Source organism: Apus apus, chromosome 5 (assembly GCF_020740795.1).
Source record: "Apus apus isolate bApuApu2 chromosome 5, bApuApu2.pri.cur, whole genome shotgun sequence".
NCBI classification, from domain to species: Eukaryota; Metazoa; Chordata; class Aves; order Apodiformes; family Apodidae; genus Apus; species Apus apus.
Genome location: NC_067286.1, coordinates 16,117,713 through 16,145,570, shown reverse-complemented (window position 1 = coordinate 16,145,570; position 27,858 = coordinate 16,117,713). Strand labels below are relative to the sequence as shown.

General features: G+C 47.1%; 2 protein-coding genes across 6 annotated transcripts in view; both read left to right on the top strand.

Annotated features, from left to right (window-relative positions):
* CD81 (CD81 molecule) overlaps window positions 1–17,214 on the top strand; it is a 37,619-nt gene extending 20,405 nt beyond the window's left edge. Inside the window, exons 3-8 of the mRNA XM_051621308.1 lie at window positions 4,550–4,647; window positions 7,650–7,724; window positions 10,715–10,822; window positions 11,772–11,873; window positions 12,180–12,269; window positions 12,980–17,214. Coding sequence (XP_051477268.1) covers window positions 4,550–4,647; window positions 7,650–7,724; window positions 10,715–10,822; window positions 11,772–11,873; window positions 12,180–12,269; window positions 12,980–13,042 — 536 coding nt within the window. The 3' untranslated portion in view covers window positions 13,043–17,214. The remainder of the gene's footprint in view (window positions 1–4,549; window positions 4,648–7,649; window positions 7,725–10,714; window positions 10,823–11,771; window positions 11,874–12,179; window positions 12,270–12,979) is intronic.
* A 6,003-nt stretch (window positions 17,215–23,217) lies between these two features.
* TSSC4 (tumor suppressing subtransferable candidate 4) lies at window positions 23,218–27,427 on the top strand. Of its 5 annotated transcripts, none has more exons than XM_051620425.1 (4): window positions 23,218–23,249; window positions 23,810–23,897; window positions 24,787–24,859; window positions 25,840–27,427. In XM_051620425.1, exon 4 carries the CDS (start codon window positions 25,928–25,930, stop codon window positions 26,969–26,971), a length of 1,044 nt encoding a protein of 347 aa, XP_051476385.1. In that variant the 5' UTR covers window positions 23,218–23,249; window positions 23,810–23,897; window positions 24,787–24,859; window positions 25,840–25,927; the 3' UTR covers window positions 26,972–27,427. The 5 variants fall into 5 exon arrangements, with proteins under 5 accessions (XP_051476385.1, XP_051476384.1, XP_051476386.1 ...); XM_051620424.1 differs by lacking the exon at window positions 23,218–23,249 and adding an exon at window positions 23,324–23,692; XM_051620426.1 differs by lacking the exon at window positions 23,218–23,249 and having other exon boundaries at window positions 23,324–23,934.
* The last annotated feature ends 431 nt before the right edge of the window (window positions 27,428–27,858 follow it).

Here is a 27,858-nt window from a genome sequence, read left to right as displayed (position 1 = left end):
GCAGAGTCCTGCTCCATTGCTTCCCAGGAGGCTGTAGAGCTTTGGCCCTCAGTAACAAGACAGCTCCATAACAGCCACTTGCTTGTGCCTGGGAATGAAGCTGGCCTTTATCCCAAAAGCCTTCCAGGGTACTCTGTGGTTTTCAACGTGCAGGCCAGTCGTATCTGCCCTCTCCCCTGCCTGGCTGCATGTTCCTGCTGCTTCCACCCCACCAGTTGCATCCACTGAGCTCCAGTCAGGAAACTGCACGTGGTGCACATCTTCCTTCCCTCCTTCTTGCTCTTTGCTTGTTTGACAGTAGCACTGCCTCTAGCAAGGAGTTGGTGAAGCAGGAAGCCAGGACCTCACTTGTCTGCCCAAGGTCTTCACAGCCTGGCTGGAGTGGAAGTTCAGCAGGCGAGGTTTAGTTTTGGTTTTTGAAGCTGCACAAATCCCAGCAAGAAGTACGTACAGAGAGAGGCATCTGGAAGACTGCTATAAAATGGCAAATGTCTCTGTTCCCTCTTAGTTCTCCCCACATCAGTTGAGGTTCTTGCTGGGCTTTTAGCTCCTAGTTTTCTGGGCAAAGCTCTCCTAGCCACCAGTGGCTCTTATGTTTTCCTGATGATCTCAACATAAGAAAGAGGTTTTTTACAGTGAGAATAGTCAATAATTGGAACAACCTTCCCAGGACCGTGGTAGAATCCAAATCACTAGAGGTTTGCAGAATACAATTGGACAAGGTATTAGATATCTAGTCTCATCTAGGTTCCCTTTCTCACAAAAGTTTGGATCAAATGGTCTTTTGAGGTCCCTTCCAGCCTAGGCTGACCTGTGATTCTGTGATCTCCTGGCTATATTTGTTCAGGCTAGAAGTTGCCTTCTGTGTTTATTTTGAAGAAACTGATAATCAAGTCTTCTGTCAATCCATGGGAGTGACCTGATCATTGGGGTCCCTTGCAACATCCAGTCCCTTGGTCTCTAGATGCACTGCATCTACTTGTGACCCATCACTGGGGTGGTTGGCATGAATGGTTAACTTCTCAGGTGTTGAAGTGACTTGCCCTCAGCCCAGCTTTGTCTTCTCTCTGCTGACCTAATGGAAAGAGAAGTCAGAAGCTGCTGCCCTCAGGGATGAGCAAAGTTGATTTTCCCAGAGGAACCTGTGATGAAGACTCTGTGAGATGTAAAAATCGGATGTGGTTTGGGTTGAAAACCTCAGCCAGCAGCTGGTACAAGCTGGAACAATGAGGGCTATTCTTGAGCATTAGTAGATTCTGGTGACAATAAGCAGACCTGCTTATTGAGAGACCACTGCTGGTATCTTGAAACAGCAGTTGTGTAGCATCCAAAACTCTCCATCAGTCTCTCTGGAGCTTGGCAGGTGTCCAGCAGACAGCCTTTATTTTACAGGATGCGTTCATGCCTTCCCATCACCTCTAGCCCCTTTGGGGCCCCTCTTCCCTGCTCACACAACAGCTTGCTGCTGGCCACCCTGGCTCTCTGCCTAGCAGCCACTACTGGTCCCTCCAACCCACATAATCTCAATCAGGTAATTCTACTCCAGGGAAGGTCACAAAATTTTTAACTGCTGGCCTGTCATTCCCAAGAAATTCTCCTGGGGGATTTTTTCTGCATGTTTTTCCCCTCTCTTCCCACCTTCAAAGAAGGAAGTATGATGTCCCCTCTTAGGGAGCTCAGAAAGTGTGGGCTAGATGAGTGAACAGTGAGGTGGATTGAGAGCTGGCTCTATGACAGAGGGTTGTGATCAGTGGAGAAGGGTCGAGTTGGAGGCCTGTAACCAGCAATGTCCCCCCGGGTCAGTACTTGGTCTGGTCTTGTTCAACATATTCATCAATGACCTGGATGAGGGGACAGAGTGTATCCTCAGCATGTTGGCTGATGATACCAAACTGGGAGGGGTGGCTGACACACCAGAGGCCTGTGCTGCCATTCATTGTGACCTGGACAGGCTGGAGATCTGGGAAGAGAAGAACTTAATGAGGTTCAACAAGTGTGGGGGCCTGCACCTGGGGAGGAAGAACCCCATGCACCAATATAGGTTAGGGGTGGGCCTGCTTCAAAGCTGTTCTGAGAAGAAGGGTCTCGGACTCCTGGTAGATAGTAAATTATCCATGAGCCAGCAATGTGCCCTTGCTGCCAAGAAGGCCAGTGGAATCCTGGGGTGCATAAGGAAGAGTGTGGCCAGTAGGTCGAGAAAGGTCATTCTCCCCCTCTACTCTGCCCTGGTGAGGCCACAGCTGGAATACTGCATCCAGTTCTGGGCTCCCCAGTTCAGGAGAGACAGGGAACTACGAGAGAGAGTCCAGTGGAGGACAATGAAGATGATTGGGGGATTGGAGCATCTCTCTTATGAGAAAAGGTTGAGAGAGCTGGGACTCTGGAGAAGAGAAGGCTGAGAGGAGACCTTATCAATGCCTGTAAGTATCTAAAGGGTGGGTGCAAGAAGAATGGAGCCAGACTCTTTTCAGTAGTTCCCAGTGACAGGACAAGGGGCAATGATTACAAGCTGGAACATAGGAAGTTCCATTTAAATATGAGGAAAAACTTCTTTACTATGAGGCTGACAGAGCACTGGAGCAGTCTGCCCAGGGGAGGTTGTGGAGTCTCCTTCCCCAGAGATATTCCAAGGCCTGCCTGGATGCGGTCCTGATTAATGTGCTCTAGGTGATCCTGTGTTAGCAGGGGCAGTTGGATTAGATGATCTCTAGAGGTTCCCTTCCAACTCTGGCAGTTCTGTGATTCTTTAACAGCCCAGTTGCCTGTTGGGTTTTTACAGCTGTAGGTGCTGCTGAAGCCCCTTCAGCATCAGGAGGTGCAACTTGGGCTTTTTTCCTCCTTCCACTGGCAGTGTTGCCACAAGGATGTGGGTGTCAGGGCCACAGAACCTGTCAGGTTTTGTGAAGAGGGGCTTCCTGCAGGGTCAGCATGCCCTGTCCTGCCGTCGCTTCCCCTGCAGCTGCCTTCCTTGTCGTACAGCACCTAAATATAGCAGGAGGGTTGTGGGAGCGTGGTGCTCGGTGGTGGGAATGCCGGGGGGAGGGTCCCAGAGCTGGGCTGCTGCCTCTGTGTGTCTGTCCCCACCTCTCCGAGTTGGCCCTTGCCTTGTTTCTGTGCTGGGGACTTCTGGTTTGTTCTAAAGAGGGAAGAAGTGAGACCCAAAGTTGGCCCTTTCCCAAGTTTGAGGTCTCAGTAGGGTTTTTAAAGAAATTGAGACTGTTTGTGTGTATCTGGGTTTTTTAGAGAAGGTTTAACTCTGCTCTCAGTACATACCCTTTAGACTTTGCACTTTAATTATCGGATTGTTCAACAAGCTACAAAGAGTAGAAAAACCTTAAACATGATGGACACACACAGTTTTGATCTTGAGCTCTGTTTATGCTTTAGTGATGTTCCTAAAGGGAAGCTGACAGACTAATAATTATAAAAACATTTTGATGCTTAACAAAAGAAAATATTTAATGGAAGGGAGGATGTGTCTCCCAGGCACTGGCAAGATGTATAGCTGTCTGTTCTGGGATGCCCCATGAATGTTTATCTTAATCCTGATACTATTTTGTTTCTTCACTGTCAGTTAAAAATGGTGACTTCAGTCTTGCCTCATTTGTAATTATTTCTTTGATTATATGTTGTATGTGTCAAATGGCTTTTGGTTGGAAAGTAGGATTCACTTACAAAGTAATCGAACCACAATACTTGAGTATATTAGTTAACCAAAATTCACTAAATACACAGGATACATCAGGAGAAGGGTGTGTTTTTGGAAAAGGAAATAAATTTAACTGAGCTGGTAACATTTGGCTGAGGGGTCACTGTGGTCTCACTGATCATGAGTGATTACGAGTGGCAACAGACCTGAGCCTTAAGTCTTATTTCCTGGATGAATAAACTATCATTCCCCTGTCTTCTGGGGGAGCCCATTTCCTAGTTTTCAAGCTTTGAACTAGTTGACTGTGCAAATTTAGCAAGTTGAAGTAAATAGGGTCTGCCTCTGAACCTATAACTAATAAAAGCAGGAATATATTAAATTAGATGCTTAAGTAGTGCTTTTCTCTGAGTTTCGTGGCTCATCTGTCTAAAATGTTAGCCAGATAAATATTTGTATGATATTTAATATAAACAAACCATATACCTTATTGTTTAGTTAAAAATATATGCAAACTAATAATTTTCATCTCTCCGGCATAAATATATAAAGCAGTATATATGCCATGGGAACTCCCATGCAGCTTTAAGGATGCTTTAAAGCCTTTGTCTTGCCTGTTGCATCCTCTGCCTGCTATTGCTTGAGCTCTCTGCATTTCCTCTGGTTTGGGCAGTGGGGTTTCTGAGTTTCCCTGTTAGCAGTTTCAAACACTTTGATATCTGACTCAAGTATATTGCGTTGTTCTATTCAGTCTGCTACCACCTCTGCTTACATCTCCTAGGCCCTAATTCTGCACACCTCCCCAATTAGATAACCCAGGGAGCCAGCATGTCTGGCCAGGCACTGGGATGCTGCTGTACAAAGCTCTGCAGTAACATGTTTGCCTCTTGCTCTCCCTTGCAGGAATCTACATCCTGATCGCGGTTGGAGCTGTCATGATGTTCGTGGGGTTCCTGGGATGCTATGGTGCTATTCAGGAGTCTCAGTGCCTTCTGGGAACGGTAAGAGGCACAAAGCTTTGGATGTTTCTTGGCACCATGATGTCCCTGCCATGTGTCTGCTGAGCAGTGCACAGTCATGCCTCCCTTCCTGGAGTCTTCTGCCATAAACAGGGCTGGGAGGACGTGTGAGCACGTAGGTGGGAACTAGCTGACCTCTGCAAGGAGCAAGACAGCACTGTTTGGTAGAGGGCATCTCTGCCCAGCCTGCTGGAGCTCTGGCTGAGCAGGCAGGCATGGTGCAAACTGCTGCTCTTGCCTGGCTGCAGGACAGAGGCAGAAGCCAGCAGCAAAGCAGAAGAGATGCAAACAGCAGGATTGTTGGAGATGCATTTTCTCTTGTTATATGTGGCACTCCCCCGTGCTTTTTTCACTGCTGTTGTCTGGCTGTCTTATCAAGCACCTAGTAAACTCTTTGGCTTACCTGATGTCCCCCAAGGCTTCCCCTTTCAGTCCGTTGCAAGGCTGCCTGTGGTAATTCCAGTTCTTTTAAGGGTTCATCTACTATTCTTATCTGTTTGGACAAGGAAACAGCAAAGAATTCCCACAGTATCTTAGTGAGAACATCTAGGTACATCCTGGAAAATCTATTACTGAAGTGCTACAGGAGTCCTTGTTCTGAGGCAGCAGCGTGGGATTCCTGGCACAGGATGACTTTAATTGTATAAACTGTAGCCACACCAAAAGCATTTGCCTTGGGGTTGAGGGAGACCCATTTATTTAAAGCAAGTTCTTACATGTGGTTCAGCTTTAAATTCAATGTAAAAGAAAAAGAAAAGTAATTGGATGCATAAAACATTTAAAAAATTAAAAATAACTAAAAAAAGTAGTAATTGTAAGGACTTACCAGCACTTGGCTTTGTTGGGCTGGAAGGTTCTTGGTGGTGGTGTAATGGCCCAGAGGTATTGATTCAACTAGGATAGAGGGAAGTGGAGCTGCTTTCCCTTGCTCTCACAGATGGCTTCACCTCTAGTTGCTTCTGTTTCCCAGTAAGAAGAGAGAGTCTCTCACCAGCTTTAATGAAGCACTTCTGAATGTTTGGGGATGAGAGCTGCTGGAGGAGTTTGCAGGCATTATCACTGCTGCCGGGAATAGGAGGAGCCCGCTTACAAATCCGACAGGGGTTGTTGAGGTTGTTCTAGTGAGGTCTGGCAGCTTTGCATTATTATTTTTTTGTTAACACAAGTGATTACAGAACCTGAATTACCCCTCGCTCCCTCTTGAAGTTGAAAAGAGGATTAGAAGGGCAGATGGTACAAGGTACCTGAGGCCCAACAGGGAAACCGGCTGCTTTGGCTGAAATTAGCAGCTCTAGCTGCTGCATGCTGCCCACGTTTGCTCGCACCTTGGCTTGCCAAGAGAAGGCTGGAGACATCTTGTGATGATGGTTTCCATTGACCGAGGCTCCCACTGTGCTCCAAGGACACTTCCAGGCAGCATCCTTAGGGTGTTGGAGGAAAGCAGCTGCTCTCCCCTCCCCTGCAGCCAGCTCATGTAGTGACTATGGGCTTACTGCTAAAGGGGAAAGTAGCAGGCAGATCTACACCGTCAACATCCTGTGCCAAAGGTGGCTTGGAAGCTGAGCAGCAAGACCCTCAGAAGGGAGGAGGGAACTGCTTGGCATGGAGTGGGCTCTGCTTCCCGGGAAGGGGCTGGGGCAGATCTGACTGCCTGGACAGGAGCAGTGCCATATTCTCATAGTGTCAAGCTGCATCTCTGGTGTTGTGCAGCCAGCTCAAAGAACTGAGTCTGCAGGAAGTTGCACCTCCAAGTCTGGGATAAATGAGCCATCCTTCACTGGAGGGTAACCACTGCAAGAGTGAGCCCTAGTGCTTAACCAAAGAATTACAGTGACATCGTGCCCGTGATTTGGGGTGGTTTGAGTCCTTGGGGGTATGTGGCACCCAGTCCCCTGAAGATATTCCTGGAGAATCACGGGTAGGAAGATGTTTAAATAGGAGTTGGTTGTTCAGGGTCTGGACAAGGATGTTGGAAGTCCTTTCCTGCTGTCAGGTCAGTAGTCCTGTTTCAATTTTGCTGATAACCCTTTGCTCTTGCATGTGAGAGCCAGGTCATAGCATCATTCTGGAAACTCTGGTTTCCTCTATTGTTGAAGAAGATGTCTTAAATGTTTCTGGAACAGAGACTGTCCAAGAGCCAGAGCCTGTTATCCCACCCCATACTGTGATTTTGTCTTCCTCTGACTGCATTCACCCCGTTTGCTTCTTTACTTCCATGGTAACTCTTCCAGTTTGGGGCTTTTCCCAGGAAGAAGTCACTGAGGGTGGTGATGTTGCGGGGGTAACGTTGGCTGTGTGTGGAGCATGCGTGCCAGTGCCTTCCCACTTGACTCTGATTTATGAGCTTTATGACTTCCCAGTCTAACAAACCAACCATCACAGTATGTTCCTTGGATCTGAACAAAAAGGTGGGGGGAGGCTTTGGGGGCAGTGGCAGGGAGAAGTGCTGGAATGGCACAAATAGGGTGGGACTGTGAGAAAACATCAGTGTTAGTATTTATGCAAAAAACTGCAGTAGCCTTGCAGGGCTGTGGATGCCAAGAGAGCCAGCCATAAATCACACCCTGACACCCCGCAGCTCCTCAGCAGCTGAAATGTGCTTTTAACCCTGAACTGGCAACTCCCATTGTTGGAGAATCTGTGGCAGAGCAAGAAGCTTGTCTGGATGGGCCTGCAGGTGCATGTATCTGGTGGTGTACAGAGCACCCTCATCTCTGCCAGTCTCTGTGTGGGAGAGGCTCTACTGATCCCCACTCAGCCATCCCAGTGGGAAGTCTGGATGTGGGGTGACATCAGATGTATTATAGGAAAATGTGTTTGGGCTAAGCACGTGTATGAGAGATAAAATGGTTTGAAGTCAAATGACACTTTGCTCTGATCTCTTCTCTCTGTAGAAGTGCCTCTTCACACGCCTACCCCCTTAATGGCTGCCTTTGCCTGTAGCCAGATACATTAAGCATCTGTCTTGATCTGTCTCTTTGCAGTTCTTCACTTGCCTGGTGATCCTGTTTGCCTGCGAAGTTGCGGCTGGAATTTGGGGATTTGTCAACAAAGACCAAGTAAGATGACTCCTAAACCTGGGTTTGTAGGGCTGGGAGGCTGCGGTACAGCTTGTTTTGCTCACAAGCTGCTCCCAGACTGAGTCACAGGGGCTTGGGTTAGCAGTGTGATCCAGGCAGGTCACCCAACTCATCTTGGCTGGGCTGATGAACTCTTAAGTGGGAACCCATGATGGTAGGAACTGCCCCCTTACGGTATGTAGTGTGATGTCTAGAATAAAAATAGCCCTGTCTCTCTTGGGTCTCCTCCTTGCTGCTGTCAATCACAGGGTGAGTTGATTATGGAGTTGTGAAGGGAAGCCATCTGCACATGCTAGGTATCACAGCGCAAAGAGTGAACCCAGCCCCATGGTCTCTGGAGGGAGGGAAATCCCATATGGGAGAGCCTGCATTCACAAGATTGCTTGATGCTTCCTACTGTTTGCCAGTATCATATAACCCACCTTGGGCCATTTGCCTGCCAGCACTGAGCTGGCTGCTGCTCAACACACTGTGCATGGACAAGGGGTAGAAGGGACTGCCTGGGTGAGTTCCTCTGGCAGGAGGGTGTCAGATCAAGGGTGGGACTTGTCTTTCCCTTCTGCTCACCTTCCCTTCGCTATGGCAACATGTGCTCGTACACATGTAGAGCTTGGTCTCAAAGGGCAAAACTGTCATTCTATGGGAACTATGGCCATGCTGCAGCAAGCACAGCAGGCTGGGTGTTGATCACTCAGCTGTCAAGGGTTTGGAGGAGAGAGGGGGACTGCTTCTGCTCAAAGCTGAGGTTAGACTCCGGCAGAGTAGGAAATGTGTTTACTTTACTAAGAGATGTAAGCCAGCTGTGTAAGTAGGTGGTGGCCTATTCAGCTTTCACATACATGCATGTAGGCCACAGATGACCAGCTTGCCTGTGAGTGGGAACACTCTCACCAGTGAGGGCATGACTTCACCAGAACAAACTCTTCTGTGGCTAAAATGATTGTGCAGACAGGGTGCTGTTTCCTAGGAACTTTGGTAAACTCATTAACTTTTGCAGAGGGCTGTGCCTCTTGCAGATGTTAGTCTGTGAGTCCTGAAGAATGTGTGGCTGAACTGACAGCAAAAAAAGTGAAGCCTGAGTAAGAAGGGACCCCATGGGTGTTGCTTTCCATGCTGAGGAGGAGGTGCTTGGCCATCAGAGCATAAGGCTTAGTAATTTAGCATTTTCCAATGCAAGAGTGATGACCTCAGCCTCTAAAATTAGTTTTGCAGCTTAAAATGAACGGTGAGAGTCCATTTGTCTCAGCTGCTTTTGCAACCCTGTTGAGGAATGGGTGTTTGCAAGTCCTCTCCCACAAGGCAGGCAGCTTGCTTCTCTACCTTGTTCAGGGGCATGTGGGGAACAACACTGACTGAGAGGGAAGCACTGAATGATCCCAGCCACTGAGAGCTGCTCGTTCTGGGGACGCTGTTCCAGCTGGGTTTGCAGCACCTTATGGGGACAGTCCTCTCCTATCACACAGGCACAGGATGCTCTTCCATGAAGCTGGAAGAGCTCTCCAAGAAAAACTGCCACCTTGGAGATGCTTTAGATACAGGATGTGGAGGCAAGAAGTAGGATTATTTTTTATTTTCTTTTCCATGTACCAGAATCAAATGGTTTGATAGAGAACATCACCCTCCAAAACAAACATTTTTAAGCAGTGATGGAGAAATGCTGGGATAGTTGATGGAAATCACATTCCTTCTTGCTGCAGTTTCTTTTTTCATGAGCTAATCCAACCTGCACTGCCAAGAGCAGATGTTCTGGAAAGCATTTTGCCTTTCGTACTTGCTCATATTTGTTTCTTTTGCTTCTCTTGCATGTCCTCCTTTCATCTATCTTTCCCAAGTTATTGGAGGAGGTGGAGAAGCCAAAAGGCCAATTTCCCTGAAAATTAGGGGTTTTTTGCATTATGGAGCAGACCCCTAAGGTGGCAGCAGTTTACCAGCCCCGGTGACAGGGCTAGAGTATGGATGAGACTTCTCATATAACCCAGCCAGTGTCTGACATTCATCTAAAAGCACCTAAGCTTCCTCACCCAAATGAGGCACTTCACTAGGTTTTGTGTGCGATCTCTCCCAAATTCCTGCCATCTCCCCTCCAAGCCAGAAGTAAGCCAAAGTGCCCATTCCTACAGATGACCTTGCTTGCACATCCTCCTGACTTTCTCCAGCGTGTCCTGCCTCTGCAGCCTTGGTGGAAAATGTGTTGCTTGCTAGCTTTGTCTCCGTGTGTCGGGTGGTTCAGAACAAGCAGTTTCTGCATTCCTGAGCCCAACAGCAAATCCTTATGGTTTGAATGCTATCTCAGGGCTTGTGGTTTCACCCTCCAGGGCTTGGTTGTGTTTGCCTGCTAGAGAGAGCTCATGGAGCACTTAGATGGCATTGGCTGGAACCTCCTGGCTGGTGGATGAAGTTTTTAGTATTTCCTGGTTTTACCATGCTACAGCTAAAAGGACATGAGGCCCTATGAAAGACAGGCTGTTTTTTCTTTTGTACGCACCCATGTGAATAAACAGGGTTGAAATCTGTTTAAAAACTGCTTATTTACCTGCAGGTGCCATTAGAGGGAACCTGTCCCCTTCAGGCACAGCTGGTGGGGGTTGGTCTCCCTAGTAACAAGCAACAGGACAAGAGGAAATGGGCTCAAGTTGCACCACAGGAGGTTTTGATTAGGTATTAGAAGAAACTTCTTCACTGAAAGGGTTATCAAATGCTGGAACAGGCTGTCCAGGGAGGTGGTTGAATCGCCGTCCCTGGAGGTATTTAAAAGACATATGTTTAAAATACGTGGTGCTTAGGAACATCGTTTAGGCACTGGACTTGGTAGAGTTTGGTTAATGGTTGGTAGAGTTAGATTTTGGTTGGACTCAATAATCGTAAAGGTCTTTTCCAACCAGAACGATTCTGTGAAAGTCTGTGAAAGCTGCTGAAGGTTTCCTCCTTCTACTCTAATTGAAAGGGATTTCTCCCCCTGTCTTTCCTAGATAGCCAAAGATGTGAAGCAGTTCTACGATCAAGCGTTTCAACAAGCGCTCATGGCAGATTCAGAGACGAGCAACGCAAAAACTGTGGTGAAGACCTTTCACGAAACGGTAAGACATCTGCAGCCTTGCTGCACACAGTGCTCAGGCTACATGCAGTTGGACAAAGCAACTGCTGATGGATAGATCCTGCCTGCTGCAAATTACAAACAGTTGGCTTCTGTGTGCAGTTTGTCAATGAGTAAGTGGTGAGGAGCAACTGTCACCATGCATAGCCTGATTCTTCCCGCTGAGGTAGAAGCAGTAAGTTGAACTACAAGTCCTCAGGCAGGGAATGAAGGCAGTGCTGGATTTTTTGGTGCTTGGGGATGAACTGAATCACATGTGTTCTCAGCACTGGGATTTTGCTGCTTGCTTTCCAAGTTCTACATAGAAATCTCTTCTCCGTAGGAGTCTCTTGCAGCCAGAGGAAATGAGTATGTGGGAGGAAGGAGAGTTAAAAATGGGGGTCAGAAAAATTAATGGGAAAAGCAGGGTCTGAAGCAGATGCTGCTGCATGCAGGTCTTAGCCTGTCGCATTTGCTGTTCTTACATGTCAAGAAACAAGAGTTGTGCCCTCTTCAATATTCTGTTCTTCACACTGCACTGAGAAGTCTGGCTGAAGCTCTAATTAAGTTGCTTTTCATTTACCTCAGCACCTGTGATTTAAGTAAAATACAATGGAAGAAAAAATGTTGCTCTGAGGAAGTAATTCAGCTACTTCCTCTGCTCAGCAAGAAACAAAAATCTCTGGAGAGAGTTGTGTTTATTCCCCTCCAGAATACCAATGCCAGACCTGTCTGAGGCTATTGTAGGAAGCAGCTGCACTGCATTGATAGAAAAAATACAAATTTGGAGGTTTATTCCCCCTCCCTTTTTTCTTCCTCCAAGATGTGTCCTCAGCCTTGGGTAGCTTCAAGGATGTTTAATGGTGGGGAGAGCATTACATGAGTGTTTGCTGTCTGTTAATGTTGGGTTTTTGTTGTTTGGTGGTTGTGGGGTTTTTCTTCTCTCCATGTAGCTGGACTGCTGTGGTCCCGATAGTGCAATAGGAGCCATCACTCCCCTGTGGAGGAAAGACCTCTGCCCAGAGAAGGACTCCATCCTGAAAAGCTTTATCGAGGTAGGCACAGTTGCACTTGCTCATCTGCCAGGGAAATTTGGGGATTTCTTGGGATTTAGATAACGGGTAAAGATTTCATTTATTAGGGGATTGTGTAGAGGGATGTCAGAAGTTCCCATCAGTTTTTCCTTTACTGTTCCTGCTTGAGGGGGCTGGCAGGTATGGAGGGGTGAAGTCTGGTGGGAAGTCCTACAGACAGGACCCAGGAATGCAAGTGGGAACAATGGGTTGCAGACCTGCATTCTGGGTGCTAGGAGCAGGTGAGGGGCAAGCAGGTTCTCTGACCTGTGTGCTTCTTTGCTTCAGTCCTCAAGCTGCCACAAAAAAATCGATGAGCTGTTCTCCGGGAAGCTGTACCTGATCGGTATCGCTGCCATTGTGGTTGCTGTGATCATGGTAAGTGTGACTGTGTGGTGCCTGCTTCTGTAGGATGGGAAAAAGCTGCCTCAGGGTGCCTTGGTCCTGTTCCAGCTGGGCTGGATCCATCCCTCTACTCTGGATGCCCCTGTGGCTCAGCATGCAGTGCCAGCCCTCTACACCCCAGCTGCTCTGGGATGTGGCAAGAGTGAGGGCCTCATCATGCCTGGGGGCGGTAAGCATGTCAGGACAGGCACCCAGTGAGTGTGGTAAAGCAGGAGCACTTGCTACCCCAGCCAGAAGGGCAGAGCACAGTTGAGCCTCCTCGCTGCCTCCAAAACTGCTCATTTCTCAGGTCACTGTGTTTTGTCACTGGGGTCTGCAGCGGGGAGGTGTTTGTTTGCTTTGTCATGGTGGGTTTGCTCCCAGTGAGCGGTGGGTGGCATGGGCTGGTAACCCGGCACTTGAATGAAGGCTGGCCTGGAATGCTGGAGCAACCTTGAAGCATTTGCTGTGTCTGGCAGCTGGGAGGCCTGTGATGTACCACCACTGCTGCCAGCCAGAGAAGAGATAACATAATCTTATCTCTAATTGGCCAACTCCTATTGAAAGCAGCAGCGAAGACATAGCATCTCTGCCCTTATCTCTGGCATGAGAGTGTTTACGTGGGGTGGGGGACCTTGGGATTAGCAGGGGGCTCCTGCATCATTCTGGTCCGTACCTCACTGGTGCCCTGTGTCTCCTGACAGATCTTTGAAATGATCCTGAGCATGGTGCTGTGCTGTGGCATAAGGAACAGCTCCGTCTACTGAGCCGTGAGAGCTGGGGAGGGGAAGGGGGGAGCAGGGTGGATGGCGCTAGAGGGGACCCCAAGTGCCACCAAGTGACCAGGAGACATTTCAACAAAAGATAAAGAAAACCATGTATATAAATACTTCCAATATTACCATACAGTACTTACAATTTTTATTTTTAAGTACTTTTTTTTTTTTAATAAATAAAGCTTTCCCATATCCTTGTGGCTGAGTTAGTTACACATCAGTTTTGTGTGATGGGGAAAGCTGCTGTAGCAGAAGATTGAGTCCTTCCTCCCCCTTCCCTGTCCCCCTTAACTCAGAAATAACATTGGTGAAGATGTACAGAGGAGAAGGCTGCAGCCCATTAGCAGAAAATTTTGCCTTGGTTTTTATTCTCTTTTTCAACACCAACTTTTTTTTTATATACATAATTGGATGTTGAATCAGGATTTAGCATTTCTGTTCATTTGTACTCATCTTTTCCTACTATCACCCCAACTCCTTGGCTTTTCCGTGCTATCTGTTGGGAAGCCTGGCTGACTGCCTGAATCCTGGGAGAGAGGAAACAGCCCCCATCATCTGAGTGTGACATGTCTCAGGGGAGATGCTTGTGCATTGTTCCTCTCTGATCTGTTTGCATTGCTAGGTCAATCCTTAACAGAAGTTAAATAGGTTTACTCTCTGAAGAGCAGGGATGTTTTTGTCTTTTGGGGTTGTTTTTGGAGGGTTTTTTTTTGGTTTTGCTCTTGGGGCTATGATTTTATAAATTGGCTCATCTCCATTGATTTGTTACACTAAAGAGTCGGCAATTGGGAGTGAATTTTAGTTCCAGTTTTTCAAATACAACAAACCAAAAATAAGTCATTTTTTAATCTCCTTCCAAGTTTCTTTATAGACATGTTTTTGACAGTCTAGTTCTGTAACAAGTTTCCATTGTTAAGCTAATGCTTGCATACAAATGATGTTGGAAAAAAGAAGAAAACTTTAAAAACTAAGACCTTTACCTAAGTAATCCTGCATTTATGTATTGCAGAACAATGCTTGGAGATTCCCAGCCATATGTATACATGTTTAAAATTTCATCTTTGTGTCTTGTTCAATGAAATTTTCCATATTGTCACACACTGTAACATTGCTGGGAAATTGTCAGAACCTGGTTTTGCAAAAAAAAAAAAAAGAGTTTATTTTTTAAAACCTTCCACTTCCATTTACATCAATGGCAGAAGATCAGCTTATCAAAGCACAGGAATTCAGGATTTTAGATTGCACCAGTCAAAATGCTTTCTTGTGACCTGGTAAGCTCTGACTGCCAATTTGATGTATGTGGCTTCTGTCATATGCCACTCTGTTACCATGTAGATAGAGGGGGAGAGTGACCCAGGAGCTATGTAATAAAATCAGAGTGTCTCTAAAAAGATCTATATGTATAGTTCTATAGATATATATTTTTAAGCAAAGCCTTTTCCTTAGCCGTATGGGCACTTCTGCTAGAAATAGTGTTATGTCAGCATTTTGCCACCTTGAAGCAGGTAAGGGGAGGAGCTGAAACTAGTGATCACCTTCCCCACTTCAGGAATATTTCTGTTTCTAAAAGTATTTCACTCTCCCTCTTTGCTGCAATGAAGAGCTTCAGATCAGATAGAGAGGGAAGGATCATTGTCCACTAGTACCTTGTCCAGTGCACATGGGTGCCATGGCCTTTGTCTGTACAGGTTAGGAAATTCCTGCACTGGGGCAAGCTGATCCATTTGGAGGCTTTTTCCCCTTTCCTCTCCCCCCTTTCCTCTTCCTGCCTTTTAGTATATAGCGCCTTTGAAAAGTATATAGGTAAATATATATATATCTCTCTCAAGTTGTGCTGGGTAAGAGGAAGAAGTGCTTCAACAGAACTTTGAATTGAGGGGTTGGAAAAGAGCAGATTCAGCCTTAGAAATAGCCTTAAAGCAACACTGCCCTGAATGTCCACGTTATGCACATCGTGAATTAGATGGGATTTTGCAGTAGGTAGCTCTCCCTGCTCCCCAGCATAGCTCCTTCAGGTCATCTACTCTGTTACGTGGATATATGTATATGCATCAGCCAAGCATGTGTGTTTACATATATGTGCATCAGGATCGTTAGCATACAGAATGGATGTGTAACTTGCCTCCTTTTTTGTTGACTGTTGATAAATACGTATAAATATGCCATTAAGCATTTCAATTCTGTTTTCTTATACTGTATTTTTGATATTGTTCAGCATTCAGTTGGTGCTCTGTATGTAGCTGGAGCTCTGTTTGAAGATGGACTGGGTCTCGGTGCAGCTCAGGTGTGTTCTTGGACATTGAAGCTTTATGGGTCTGGTTTGTCCCAGGCAGGAGCAATTGGGAGACTGTGGTACTTGGAGAGGGGAGTCTAAGATCTCTGGGAAGAAGAGCATGATGTTTGCTCAGACTATGTCCTGCATGGGCTGTAATTTGCTCTCTGGCTCATTTCAGAGCTGCCTTGTTGATGGGGAGCTCCAGAGGCCTCTCTGTAGGCCACCTCCTGTCCCTGTGGTTGCTGCAGGAAAGGTGCTGTGTGAAAAGTGCTGTGGTAGGGGAACAGCCAGGGGCTGGGAAAATTGTGGAAGGAGACAGAAGGAATTTTGCAGGGAGAGGGTAATGCTTTCTTCAGTTACTAGCTGAAAGTCCCCATGTTAGTGGAATGGTCATCAGCCATGGGAGAAGAGGGACAGAGAAGAACTGTCATGTTTAACAACGATTAAGTAGCTGAGAAACACTCACAGAATAAACTACCTACTTGGGTCTTTTCTAGTCTGGCCTCCTAGGAAGCTGGACCAGAGTTAAACTAAGAGGGAGCTGTGAAGGGCTGAGAGAACTCAGCCTGTTGCAAGTACTCAAGATCCAAAAGGCTCTTCTGCCAATCAGTGGGTCCCAAAGCTGGCTGAGGTGAAGGGGAAAAAACCACTAGGTAGGACCCCTGCCCTGCCTCAGACCCTCCCCTGCACACCTGTACATTTGTGTGTGCAACATGGGGCCCCGTCCAGCTCCCCTCTGCACCCCCAAGAAACAATCTTAAGGATGAAATTGTGGCTGTGAATACAAATCACTCCTCCTCCAGGGAAGCATCCTCCTGGAGCTAGTGACAGCTAAGAAAATGGCTGTGATCTCAGGTGGGTGAGAGAGAAAGGCTGGTGGGGATGGGAGAGTCAATTGTGCAGGTCTAAGTTCAAAGACCACATTGAAAGGTCAAACAGAGCCCCTGACAGCTCAACTGAATGCTTGGGATTTTTTCATACTGTGGAGCATGCCACAAAGCAGTGTGTTTAACTTCTTTCTGCCTTTCTTTTTTAAGAAATGAAACAAAAATCAATTTAATAAACATTTCTCATAGTGTGCATAGTGTGATAAACTGCTGCAGTTTTACAACCAGTTAACCTTAACACCAGGATGCTTTGTGAACCAGGCTTCAACAGCATGGGTTTTTCCAGCCTCTGGGAGGGGTGTCTGCAGGCAGGCTGGGGATGCATCCAGAATGGTGCTGAGGGAAGGCAAAAATGTTGCTCACCAGCAGTGGTGGCTGATGTAATTGTGCCCCCCCTCAAGGGAATGGGGGCACAGCTGTGGGGGAGCAAATGTGGATTGCAAATTAGGGTGACTCTGCAGAAATTCAGGGGGGCTGCAGTGCAGTACTGCACACAGTCAAGGGGCTTCTCCTAAAGTGACCAAAAATGGCCCAAAATGCCTTCTGCTGCCATCTGGCCTGGGGCTGCTCTGATTTTTCTGCATGGTTTGGTAATGCTGCTGTTGCTGCCACCGCCTGTCCCTCCACACCATTAGGGGAAAGCCTGGCAGAGAGTAAGAGCGAAGGCCAAGTGCTGTGATCCCACAATTGTCTGCCTTTCTCTGCCCTGTCTTGGACTTCTGGCTGCGTTTGAAGCAGGAAGGTCCCTCAGCAGCTGCCAGCCACGGCCCATGGCAGGATGGAGAGGGAGGGAATGCTGGGCAAGGGAGAGTGAAGTTGAAGCACCACATAGAAAGGCAAGCCCTGCTCCTGGCAGCTGTGCCTGTGCTACACCATCATGCCCATCTGTTGTTCTTTCACTTGTTTACCTGAATGTTATTGGAGTCAGACATAATTACTTCTGGAAAGAGGAAAAACAAAAAAGTTATATTTCAAAACAATAATAAAAGAAACAAAGCAAATCCCCTTGTTAGTGGATTTTTTATGATGTGTTGTCAGATCTTGTTTCTTTCCATTGTGCATAGATTTCTGCCACGTATTCCAAGGGAACAGGGTTGTCTCATTCTTGTATTCAAGCAAAATTTGGGCTGCAGGGAATGCAGTCCTTAGCTGACCCTCTAGGTGGTTTCCCATGAATGCGATGCTTTTTGCTTCATGCCTTTAAACATTTGTATTGCAGTGCTGTGTTGTTGCTCCAGATGGGGATAAAATTATTCCTGCCTCTGGAGCTAGGATTAAGCTGATGTGAGTCACTGTCAGACTCAGGCTTATGTTCAACAGGAGGAGAAACAATAGTGGAAACAAACTGGCAAAGCACTGTGCTTATTTGGCATCCAGGGCATGTGCCTTGGGACCTCAGCCTGGAAGCATAGCTGGGATCTTAAACTTTCCCTGGCTAAATGCAGTCCCTTCTGTTTGCACCTCAGGTCTGTGTATTAACACTGGTGTGTGCAAAACAGATGAGGTGTATGTGATGCTTGAGCTGAGATGCTGGGAGAGGACTGGGCAAACCAGGTGCCTTTAAGGTGCTGTTAAGACATGGGTTATTCTTGGGAAAGAGCAGCCTTGCTGTGTAGGAGCATGTAGAGCCACATGGATAAATCATGGTGAGGGGAAGGGTGGGTGGAACAGTTGTAGTCTGCTTGTTCTCACATTGCACCAACAGCCCTGTCTTTTTCATCTCTTTAATATTTTTCCCTGAGGCCTGAAGGACTTGGAAAGTCACTGGAGACCTTACTGTGGACTTCCAAATCCTAGGAATATGACTGTGCAATTTTTTAAATTTTTTTTTGTGAAACAATTTTTCAATACAAATGTGATTTTTTCCTATGATAGACCATGTTGGTATTTATTACAGTGGAATTCTTTTTCTACCCCTTCTCAAACTGTTACTTTTTTAAAAAAACAACCTGTAGACTGTTTCTAAGTAGAAGTTTCTGAGGTATTTTTTCTTTGGCAAGCTCTGTTTTGTAAGCCTCTTCTGGGCTGTTGTTTGTGTTGTAATGTGCTTAATAGTTTCCAACTAAAACAGCTGAGATGAAGATGTATAGAATGGTTATATCCATTCCCTAATAAGAGTTTGTCTAAGTTCTAACCAAGATTTGCAGTATTCCCACAGGAAGCAAAAAAAAAAGCAGCCAGCTCTCTCATGGTAGAGGTTTCTGTAGAGGAAAACATCCTTGCTGCTGGCTCCCAGCCACACCCTCCCTCTGCCTGCCAGCTCCACTTGCCAGGCTCAATGATGAAGGACGTGTTAGATGGTGGCTTTGCTCACATTCCTGCTCTGAACTGACATTTCCTTTGCTGGGCATGGCAGCCTGGTGCTTTCAGTTAGGGGAGAGAAGGGAGTTTCACCTCCAGGGCAAGCTGCTGACAGAGACTGTTCTGAAAAAAGCCTCCATAATAACAATCTCATTTAGTGGTAGGGTTGTGGCAAGGCTGGGAAGCTGTGGCTGCACCAGAGAGGACATGAGAGTGGAAATAGAGCCCCCAGTGAAGGAACATCTGCCATCAGTGGATGCTAAAGGGGAGAGGCAATTAACTACCCAACCAGCTATTGGTTACGTCATAAAGACACATGCTAGAAACCCCAAATCCCACTGGTACCACACTGTGCAGTTTAACAAGAAGTGTGTTAATCTGTGTATTTTTGTATGACCATTCCCTTTAGTTCCAGCCAGAGGAGCACCAGATTACCTTGCACAGGGCATAACCTAAGCAGGAGTGCACAGAAGCAAAGACCTGCTGCTCCAGTGCAAGCACTTCAGCAAACCTCTGGCTGCTTGGCTGACACAGGCAGCTTGATGCTTTCACTGCAGAGCCCAGGGACCTGGAGCAAACAGAAAACACCTCCCAGACATTAAAACTGCTGCATAACTGAACCCCGTGTTGTTTTCACACTTGCAGATACATTAGAGGGTATGTAAGCTTTGCAGCCAGACATGCCAATATGGACCACCTGGCATTTTTCCACTGATTTAGATTGCTCAGCTCAAGTACCAGTGGTTGCAAGTAACATTTCTAATTAGAGTTTAACCACACTTTTTCTGCCTTTTAATAAAATGGTGTTTCTTGGCCCTGCTTTGCTAGGGCATTCCCTTGTTAGAAGACAGCTTTGCCGAGTACTGACGAGGTGCTGGTGTGAGGTCAGGTGAGACAGTGTGCACACAACACCCTGCCTGCCAGCTCCAACCAAACTGGTAAGATTTCCTCCAGCAAGGGTTACTGGTGTTAACTGCAAAGCCCTGTGTTGGCTACCAAGTTGTGTTGCTTAATGAAGCTCCCTACAGGCCATGTTTAACAAGAGGTCTGGAGTGTTTTAGGGTTTTGTGGTGTTAGTTGGGGTTTTTTCCTTAATATTAACTTCAAGGCCCTCAGCTGGTCCCAACAACCTTTTTCAGCCCTTCACTACTGCTGTGTCTGGCACACTGGGGCCAATGATAGGAAAACAAAAAATAAGAATTAGTAGAAGGGGTTTTTAGTACAAATATTCTGTAGCTAAATCAAAATGAATAGAGACCCCCAACTGGTTTTTTTTCAAACTTGAGTTAATTGCAGAGTTTTGCTTTTGAAATTACTTCAGTTCCTTCCTACATGTGCTGTGTCTTCAACAGAAAAAGGGTTGCAAGCTCTCCCTACAGGGCCTCTCCAGGCTGGCAATAACGTTATGAAGAATCAAGTTGATAAAGACCTTCATAGCCTGTCTGCATCACTCCAGGGGAACTAATTTTATATAGTTAGCTTAGGGGGAGAAAGCACCAACGTGGGCAAACAGCACTGAATAAATCAAACTTGCTTACAGGTGAGCCAGGACCAAATGCAAGAGCAAAATAAAACAGGTAAGTGAAGCTTGGTGTAGAAGAGAGGTGGTATCAAGCACTGGATCTTGGAAACTCACCCCATGGGAGATTTCAAGGCTTTTCTTTCTGCAAATGGGAGAGGACAACTCGAATCATTTCCTTTAGCCTGTTCCTGTTCTGGCTTGGCGTGGCTGCCTTCTCCCAGTGGAGGATACAGAGGTCACTACTGTGGATTAGTTTGGTTTGGTTTTTTTGTGCTTTTTGCCTGCAGGAAAACATACCTTTCCCTTTTCACCTCTCCTCAAGAGGTCCAGCATTAGCTGAGTGTGGTCACAACAGGCTAACTTCCATACTTGCTGCAGACACAGGAGATAGTGAAAATGCATCCAGTCACTCTAGCTTGCAAGATCTGAGGGGCTGCTTGGGAATCAGCTCCCATTTTCCTATATCCACAAGGAGAGGGGCCAGCAGTCCCTGCCAGGCACCTACACAGGCTCTGATCATGGAAGCAGCAGGAACCTGTCAGTGTGCAGCGGAAAGTTACCGGATGGGGGCAAACCAACAGATTTATCTACAAGAAAGGCACACTAGGCATCTAGTCACAGGGCTGAGACTAGTATGTATTTGCACACTCTGCCCCCACACACGTAAGGATATACTGGCTTCCTGCAGATGTGTGGGGCCATCTCTGCAAAGGAGCCAACCCCTCGGAGCCCAGGGTGTGGATGATGTTCTGCACTGCAGCTCAGATCTGCTTTTCAGTCCCCCATCCCTCTTCAAGCTACCTCAGTTCATGCCACTGAACTCAAAACACTTTACCATCTGTTCATCTTCCGAGTCTGACTCATTATTTTCATTTCAGCTGTCGCCAAGCAATAGTGAAATTCCCAAGACACCAGCATCTCCACCGCTGCAAACTGTCTGGTCCTCAGCCACCAGAGAAAAAGCAGCTCATCCCTAGTCCTCTGCAATGCTCAATACTAAATCTTCTGCAAAAAACAGGAAGGAGGAAGAAGGGTACAGCCAGCTTCTGAAGGTGACCTTTGTTATCAACATGCAAGGCATTCAGGCAAAAAAAAAGTAAACTTGTAGGCTCTGGAAATGGAGGAATGGGGCTTGTCCCTGAAGGCTTGTCCACATCCACAGGTGACAGAAATGGCCGAGGTAGCGTAGCCCTCTTCTGCCCCGAATTTAGCATTCATACCAGAGTTCAAACAGAAGAGCATCATTATTTGCACCAGTCCATGGTGTACCCTGCTTGTCTCCAGCTTTACAAAACTGGGGCATGCCAGTGGTTACTCCCCATGTTCCTGCCTGCTCCTTAGTATCCTCAGAGGCTCTCTCCTGGTGTGCCCCTACACCCTAGACAGTGTTACACAGCACTGGTAGCCTTCACCTGAGGTTTGTTCTTGGCTCCCTTTGTCTCTTTACTACCCTCCTATCCATTCCTGTTCACCTACTAGAGGACTCGTTGGCCTTTCTTCTTCCCTCCAACTGGGCAATCGTTTGAATGTCTGTGACTGTACCAACATATGTGAATACATTAGAAAACCAGGATCACTAAAGAGGGAAACACCTCTAGAGCCGTTGTTTTAAATCTACAGCACAACTCCAGCCAGACAGAAGACATTTTGCACTAAGCTTACCATTGCTGCCAAATGCAGTTCTCATCTCATAAATTACCGTAGTTAGCAACATTCTGGTAGGTGAAAGCATATTATTTAAAAACTGATGGTGCCAACAAAGTGGCTGCAGTTTATGTTACGGGTGATTCACAGCGAGGCCCTGCCTGACGCGACCCACCCGGGCAAGTCTCCCTGGGAGGGTGCAGCCTCACCTCCAGCACACCCGTCAGCAAACAGCAGGGACGCAGCCAGGCCTGGGGTGCTGCGGGGAGGAAATCACAGCGCCGCTAAAACCAGACCAGGTGGGGCTACAAGGTAATTTCTTCTTTTGTTGCAAAACAGCGGCACAGGGGAGCTTTGCTTATACTCAAGGGCTATGGCAAGCCTCTCAGAGTGGGGTGGTCCAAAGAGGTAAAGGCACAACCTTTAAAGGCTCAGACTCTCTGCAGGCATTAATTCAGTTTAACAACAAATTCCCAAAGCCACACGAGACAGTAAGAGGGCCTGAGACTGAGGAAAGGTGAAGATGAGCTCTGCAAACTTGCTGGGCCACGTGCTGGCCCAGCAAACCTTGCCTTTTCTTTTTTCCTTAATGTAGGGCAGACCAGCTAAATGCTGAAGCCACTTGAGAAATGTATTTACACCGAAAATTTGAAATTTTTGCTGAAAGGGAAGGGGGGAAAATTGGTGTATTTGGCTGACACCAAGACACCATTTTCAGACAGAATTCCACTTCACACACACAGAACATATTCTTCTGGGACAGAAAATGGAAACTTTTTATTTTGTGGAGAATGGTTTTATGCCGCTAGACTTGGGGTTTTCTAGTTAGAAAGTAAATACACACAAACTAAAAAATAAAATAAAATAAAAAAACTCGGGCCAAAACCAAACCAACCACAAACCAAAACCGAGCTAACCAACCAGTAACAAAAAAAAAGCAAAAAAACAATGACCCAGACATCCCCTGAAGTGTTCATGCTAGCATATCCTTGCTTTTCTGATGAGAAAAAAGCTCTGCTTGGTATTATTTTCCAGACTGTTGAGGGAGAGACGGCTGGCCGGGCACCCCGAGGTGTGGCCGGGCTGCCATTCCCGGGCGGCAGCAGCAGAGCCCGGCGCAGGCCCGGGCAGGACCCCCGGGCAGGACCCCCGGGCAGGACCCCCGGGCAGGACCCCCGGGCAGGACCCCCGCCCCTCCCCAACCGGCCCCTCCATCCCCTCAAAGGCTCAAAATGGCGGGCGAGCGTGGGGCGCGGTGCTCTCTGGGAGCTGTAGTCCTCCCCGTGGCGGCGGAAGGGAGACCCCGGCCCCGCTTCCCTGCAGGCCCGGGATGTCATCCCTGCGCTTCTCCCCTCAAAATGTCCTCCGCAGGGCCCACAGCTCCCAGGGCTCAGAGGAGAGAGGCGGGGCGGGTGCCGCCCTCTTTCCGCCCCGTCCGTGCCGCTTAGCCTGCTGGGAGTTGTAGTCTCTTCGCCGCGCCGCTCCGCCCCGTGGCCGCCGGGAGGGACTCGGTATCCCAGCGCGCCCCGCGCGGGGGCGGGGCGGGCTGAGGCGGGCGCGGCGGCCGCGGTGAGCAGGGACGGGGCTGCGGGCTGCGCGGCGGGTGTCGGGCCGTGCGGCCTCTCCCTCGCCCTTCCCCGCCGCTCCCGCCGCCTGCCCGGCGCTGGCACTACGCCAGCGGCCTCCGTGCGCGGCGCTGAGCGGGAGTCGGGGGGTGGCGGCGGAGAGGGGGCTCCGAGCGCCCCTGTGCCGCGGGGAGAAGGGCGGCGGGGCCTTGTTGTCGGTCCCCGGCGGTGCAGGGGCCTGCGGGGCGGGTAGGGGCGTTGTGTCCCGGCCAGGGGAGGCCCTGTGCGGGCAGGCAGGCTCTCTGAGGCTGCGGGCTGTAGCTGTGATGTTGGGCGAGGCCGTGGGCCCGTTCCCGGCGCGGGGTGCCCCCGGGGAGGTGTGAGCCAGGCCCCAGGGCTGCTGCCCTCGTTTTTGGCCCAGCAGCCTCTGTGGGCGCCGTTCCGAAGGTCTGTGGTAGGGTTAGCAGGGTACTCCCCGTAGGTTTTGCTGCAGTTTTGTCTTTGCCGTGAGAGCAGACTCTTGGCCTTGATTTGGAGTGACTGGGGTCTCTGTGTCCCTCGCAGGCAGCAGGAGGACGCACAGAGCCTGTTAGTGTAAGACCAGGATGGAAGAGTCTAATGGGGACCTTCCCATGCAGAGACACACCATCCTGTGAGTTGTGCTGTGATCACGTCACCCTAATAAACCCGTGAGTCTGTCTGGTGTGTGCTGTAAGGGTCAGTATGTTTTGCTTCCAATGCAGTTCAGGCCAAAACATCTTAGGACCAAAATTTTTTCTCTCTGTGTAACTCCCCTTAGACAGATACTCTGATTCACAGCCTGTGATGAACACTTAAAACGCTGCCATCTGAAAACAGCTGTTTTAGTTGTCAGCTGTGCTCTTCAGTGTCTCGTTTGGGTTGTAGTCTTTACTTGGATGTGTTATAAAATGAAGCAGGATGATTTTTAGGTAATTATTTCCCATTTAGGGGTTACACTGAGGGCGATGTTTTCTAAAGCATTCATCAGATCTTTTGTCAAAGACAGCCAGACTTTACATGGAACACAGCACTTGGTCTGTTGAACTATTAAGAAGTTTCATGTTTTAATGTCCAAAGAAAATCAGGCCCTAACAGTGAATGTGACATTTCTTTGAAAACACAACTATGTGGTATCTATGGTATCTTTTTTTGCACCATTTAGTACTTGCAATGCATAACTGAATTTTATACTTTTTAGCTGCATTTAATGCTGTTCATACTGTGATGCTTTACTGCATGTCCAAGTTGCAGTTTTATTTATTTAAAACCTCTCCTCTGTTCTACAGAATAAGGTTGGCAATGAGAATGTGGAGACTGAGCAAGTATAGTGGTGCCTGCCTTATTAGGCTGTGTGTTCTTTTGCCAAAAATCCAGGAATATCTGCAGACTACTAGCGTGAGTTTGTGTCAGATTTAGAACTCAGTTCTGCAGCTTTGGATGATTCAGGGGGAAGGAATTATTTTAAAACCTCATTTAAAAACTACATTTCCAGTATCTTTATGGGAATGTTTGTTTTCTAGGGTGGAAGTGTTGAGATCTTCGGTGGCTTTAACTGACCCTCAGGAGGCAAAGCTGACTCAGTCTCCAGAGAAAGTGAGTGACTAACAAGCTTTCCATGTCTGTTGGACAGAAACTGAATAGTTTCAAAAGAACTTAAAATTAGGTAGCTGAGCTTATTCTCATAATATATTGGAACTGTGTCTGTAATTCACATTCTTGTGAGCTGACCCGAAGCTTGTGTTTGCCAACTCTTGTTTCTGATTGCCCAGCAAGTGGCAGAGTGAGTGTCAGCCACCTCAGTTCTGCAAGGTGCCAAGTTCAAGCAGGTGGCAGAGGGAATCAGGTATTCCAGTTGCTACTGGAAGTCAGGCTTGTTTCCGTGCACTAGCATAACATATGCAATTAGTTTTCTTAATCTGGTGGGTTTGGTTTCTTAGTTGGCTCATTGAGTGGTTCCAGGAATCAAATAAATACATGAGAGCTTAAAGCCAAGGACAGAGTAGGGCTAGTATTTTATGTCACTTAGCAATCCTGAAACCACAGCCCTGATATTTTTGTGACTTCTCTGCCATGATCTCCATCAGTGGTAGTGCCCCTTATAACAGGCAGAATGTGATCATTACTAGGACAGGAGGTAAAGTGGCTAACGCAGTAAAGGGTAGTAATGGCTGGAACAAACTGAATTAGTAGGATGTGTTTTTGTGGACTTGCACAGTATGATAAATGCAGGATGTAATTTGGAGAGGTCATTGCTTTCTCTTGGGAGATGTGTAAGACATTTATGAGGTGCTCAGATTTGCTCCAAAACTTCATGATTATCTTTTAATAATTGGACCTGCTGCAACCTGACATGAAATTTGATGTGCAAAACTAGTTTTAATTACTTCATAGTCTTGTATTGAGTCTTGTGTAAGTAATGTGCAGCCATTCCTCAAATAATGCTTTTATTTCAAGCAAAATTGTTTAGGAATCCCTGAAGCACAACCACCTGTGACATTGTGATAATTATTTTGCATGGTACAGACTTATAGTCTTACTTAACTGTTGAATTTTTACCATTCTTTGTATCCTAGGCACTAAACTCACTGGACATTAGGAAAACTGTATTTGCAGCTTTTCCTGGGCCTATTTCAAAGACCTCCCTGGACTGATAACTCAAAGATGGGAGATCAGGATGGAGGTGAACCCTTTCTAGGGATAGTGGCTGGGGGTGCCACAGACTATGAAGGAGTTTTGCCCACAGACACGGTGTCACTCAGTGATTCTGATTCTGATGATCTGGGGTTAACGGATGAAGCAGAAGTTGATACGATATCTCCTGAGGAGCCATCTGTAGACGATGGGGATTACAGATCAGGGAAGACCCCTGACACTTCAAACAGCAGTCACAGATCTCCTGTCCAGCCATTCCATCTGAGGGGCATGAGTTCTACGTTCTCTCTCCGTAGCCAGAGCATTTTTGATTGCCTGGAGGAGGCAGCCAAGTTGTCTGTGCCCTCAATGCCTGAAGATAATGTTGTTGATGGGAGGTTTAAGCGTCCATTGCCTCCAACCACAGTTTCAAGTAACATGGTTCCAGAAAACCTGGGAAAGCAAGCCAAACCAGTGCTGGCTCCCAAAACCTCTCCTGCAGTACCTGACTATGTGGCACACCCAGAGCGCTGGACCAAATACAGCCTAGAAGGAGTTTCAGAGTCTACTGACAAGACTAACAGGGCAGTGGCCATGGAGTTTCTAGAGGGTTTGAAGAAAAGAGGGGAGGAACAAAGCTCAGCTGCCCAAGATAGCTACATCCCATATTTCAACCAGGACCCTTCCAGCTGTGGAGCCGGGAGGATTGTATTCACCAAACCAATAAAAAGGGGTGTTGATGGACTGGAAAAGAAAACATCATCAGGAGAGGATGATAAGAAACATACGAAAACAGATCTGAAAGCAAAATCTCTTAAGAAGAGAGATGACTTGAGGGAGGACGATAAGGTAGAGCTGGGTCATTTAGGTAGTGGAAGTGGAAAGGCAGCAGAGGAGGAGGAGGAGTGCATGATGGTGAGGGACTTGAATACAGAAGGTAAGCTTAGTTCGAGTTTTAGTGGTACAGGTGAAGAGCCATTGGTGGAAACAGTTGGATTCCATAGCAGTAAGAAGAAGAACAGGAAAAATTTCCGACCTAAAGTAGATGATGAAGGGGAGGAGGAAGAATCCTGAAGGATGGATCACATTGGAGACAGCCAAGGACCTGTATTGTCTGTGGAGGTGTTTAAGTTTTTTTTCTCTGACGTTTTTTTTCTGGTCTGGAAACTACAAGATACCTTTTTGTCTATCAGTTTGCATCACAGCAACCAAGAACATTTTATATTGCTAGAAATTAAGCTGCCTAAAATACAGTCCAGACTTTTTGTTTGTGAGAAGTCTGTGGGCACAGGATAGTTGCATCTTAGAATAAAGCATGCTTTGTTTATTTGAGCAGCTCCCTGGGGCTTGCTCTGGAGCTGAAGTAGCCCTGAGCACTAAATAAAAAGGTATGTTAGCTAAAAGGCTGCAAGACTTCTTAATAACCTCCAAATTTAGAGCTGTTCCCAAATCATGTAGAATCCTGGAACAAAGATCATGAGCTCATTATGCAGAGATTTTTAAACAAGGAAAATAAAACCATAAAACCTAGTTTTATTCTACTGGATGTGATTTCTCCTGGGCCTGTCCCAGGGAAGAAAGCCTTTTTTTGTTTGTTTGGGTTTGGTTTTTGTTGGTTGTTTTTTTGTTGTTTGTTTGGTGGTGTGTTTTTTTGTTTTGTTTTGTTTGTTTGTTTTAACCTTTTTAGGTTTTTATACATCCTTCATTGCCATTGATAGTGGAAGCACAGCAGTGCCCAGCCATGAGTTTGGAGGGCCCAGGTGGGAACTGGCAAAACCAAGTTGGCTTAATACCTACCTTGTTTAGTGTTACATGATAAAGATTTTAAAAAAACAATGCTTCTTGTGAAGAGATACAACTCTGGATACATCCTGGTGAAGACACCTTCAGGATGGCTTCAGCTAAGCCTCACCATGTTGTATAGAGAGCAGAATTCAATTGTCAAATTGGGTGACAGCTTT

Excerpts from the sequence above, each read along its gene's own strand:
- TSSC4 (XM_051620425.1), top strand. The coding sequence starts at position 25,928 with ATGGGAGATCAGGATGGAGGTGAACCCTTTCTAGGGATAGTGGCTGGG.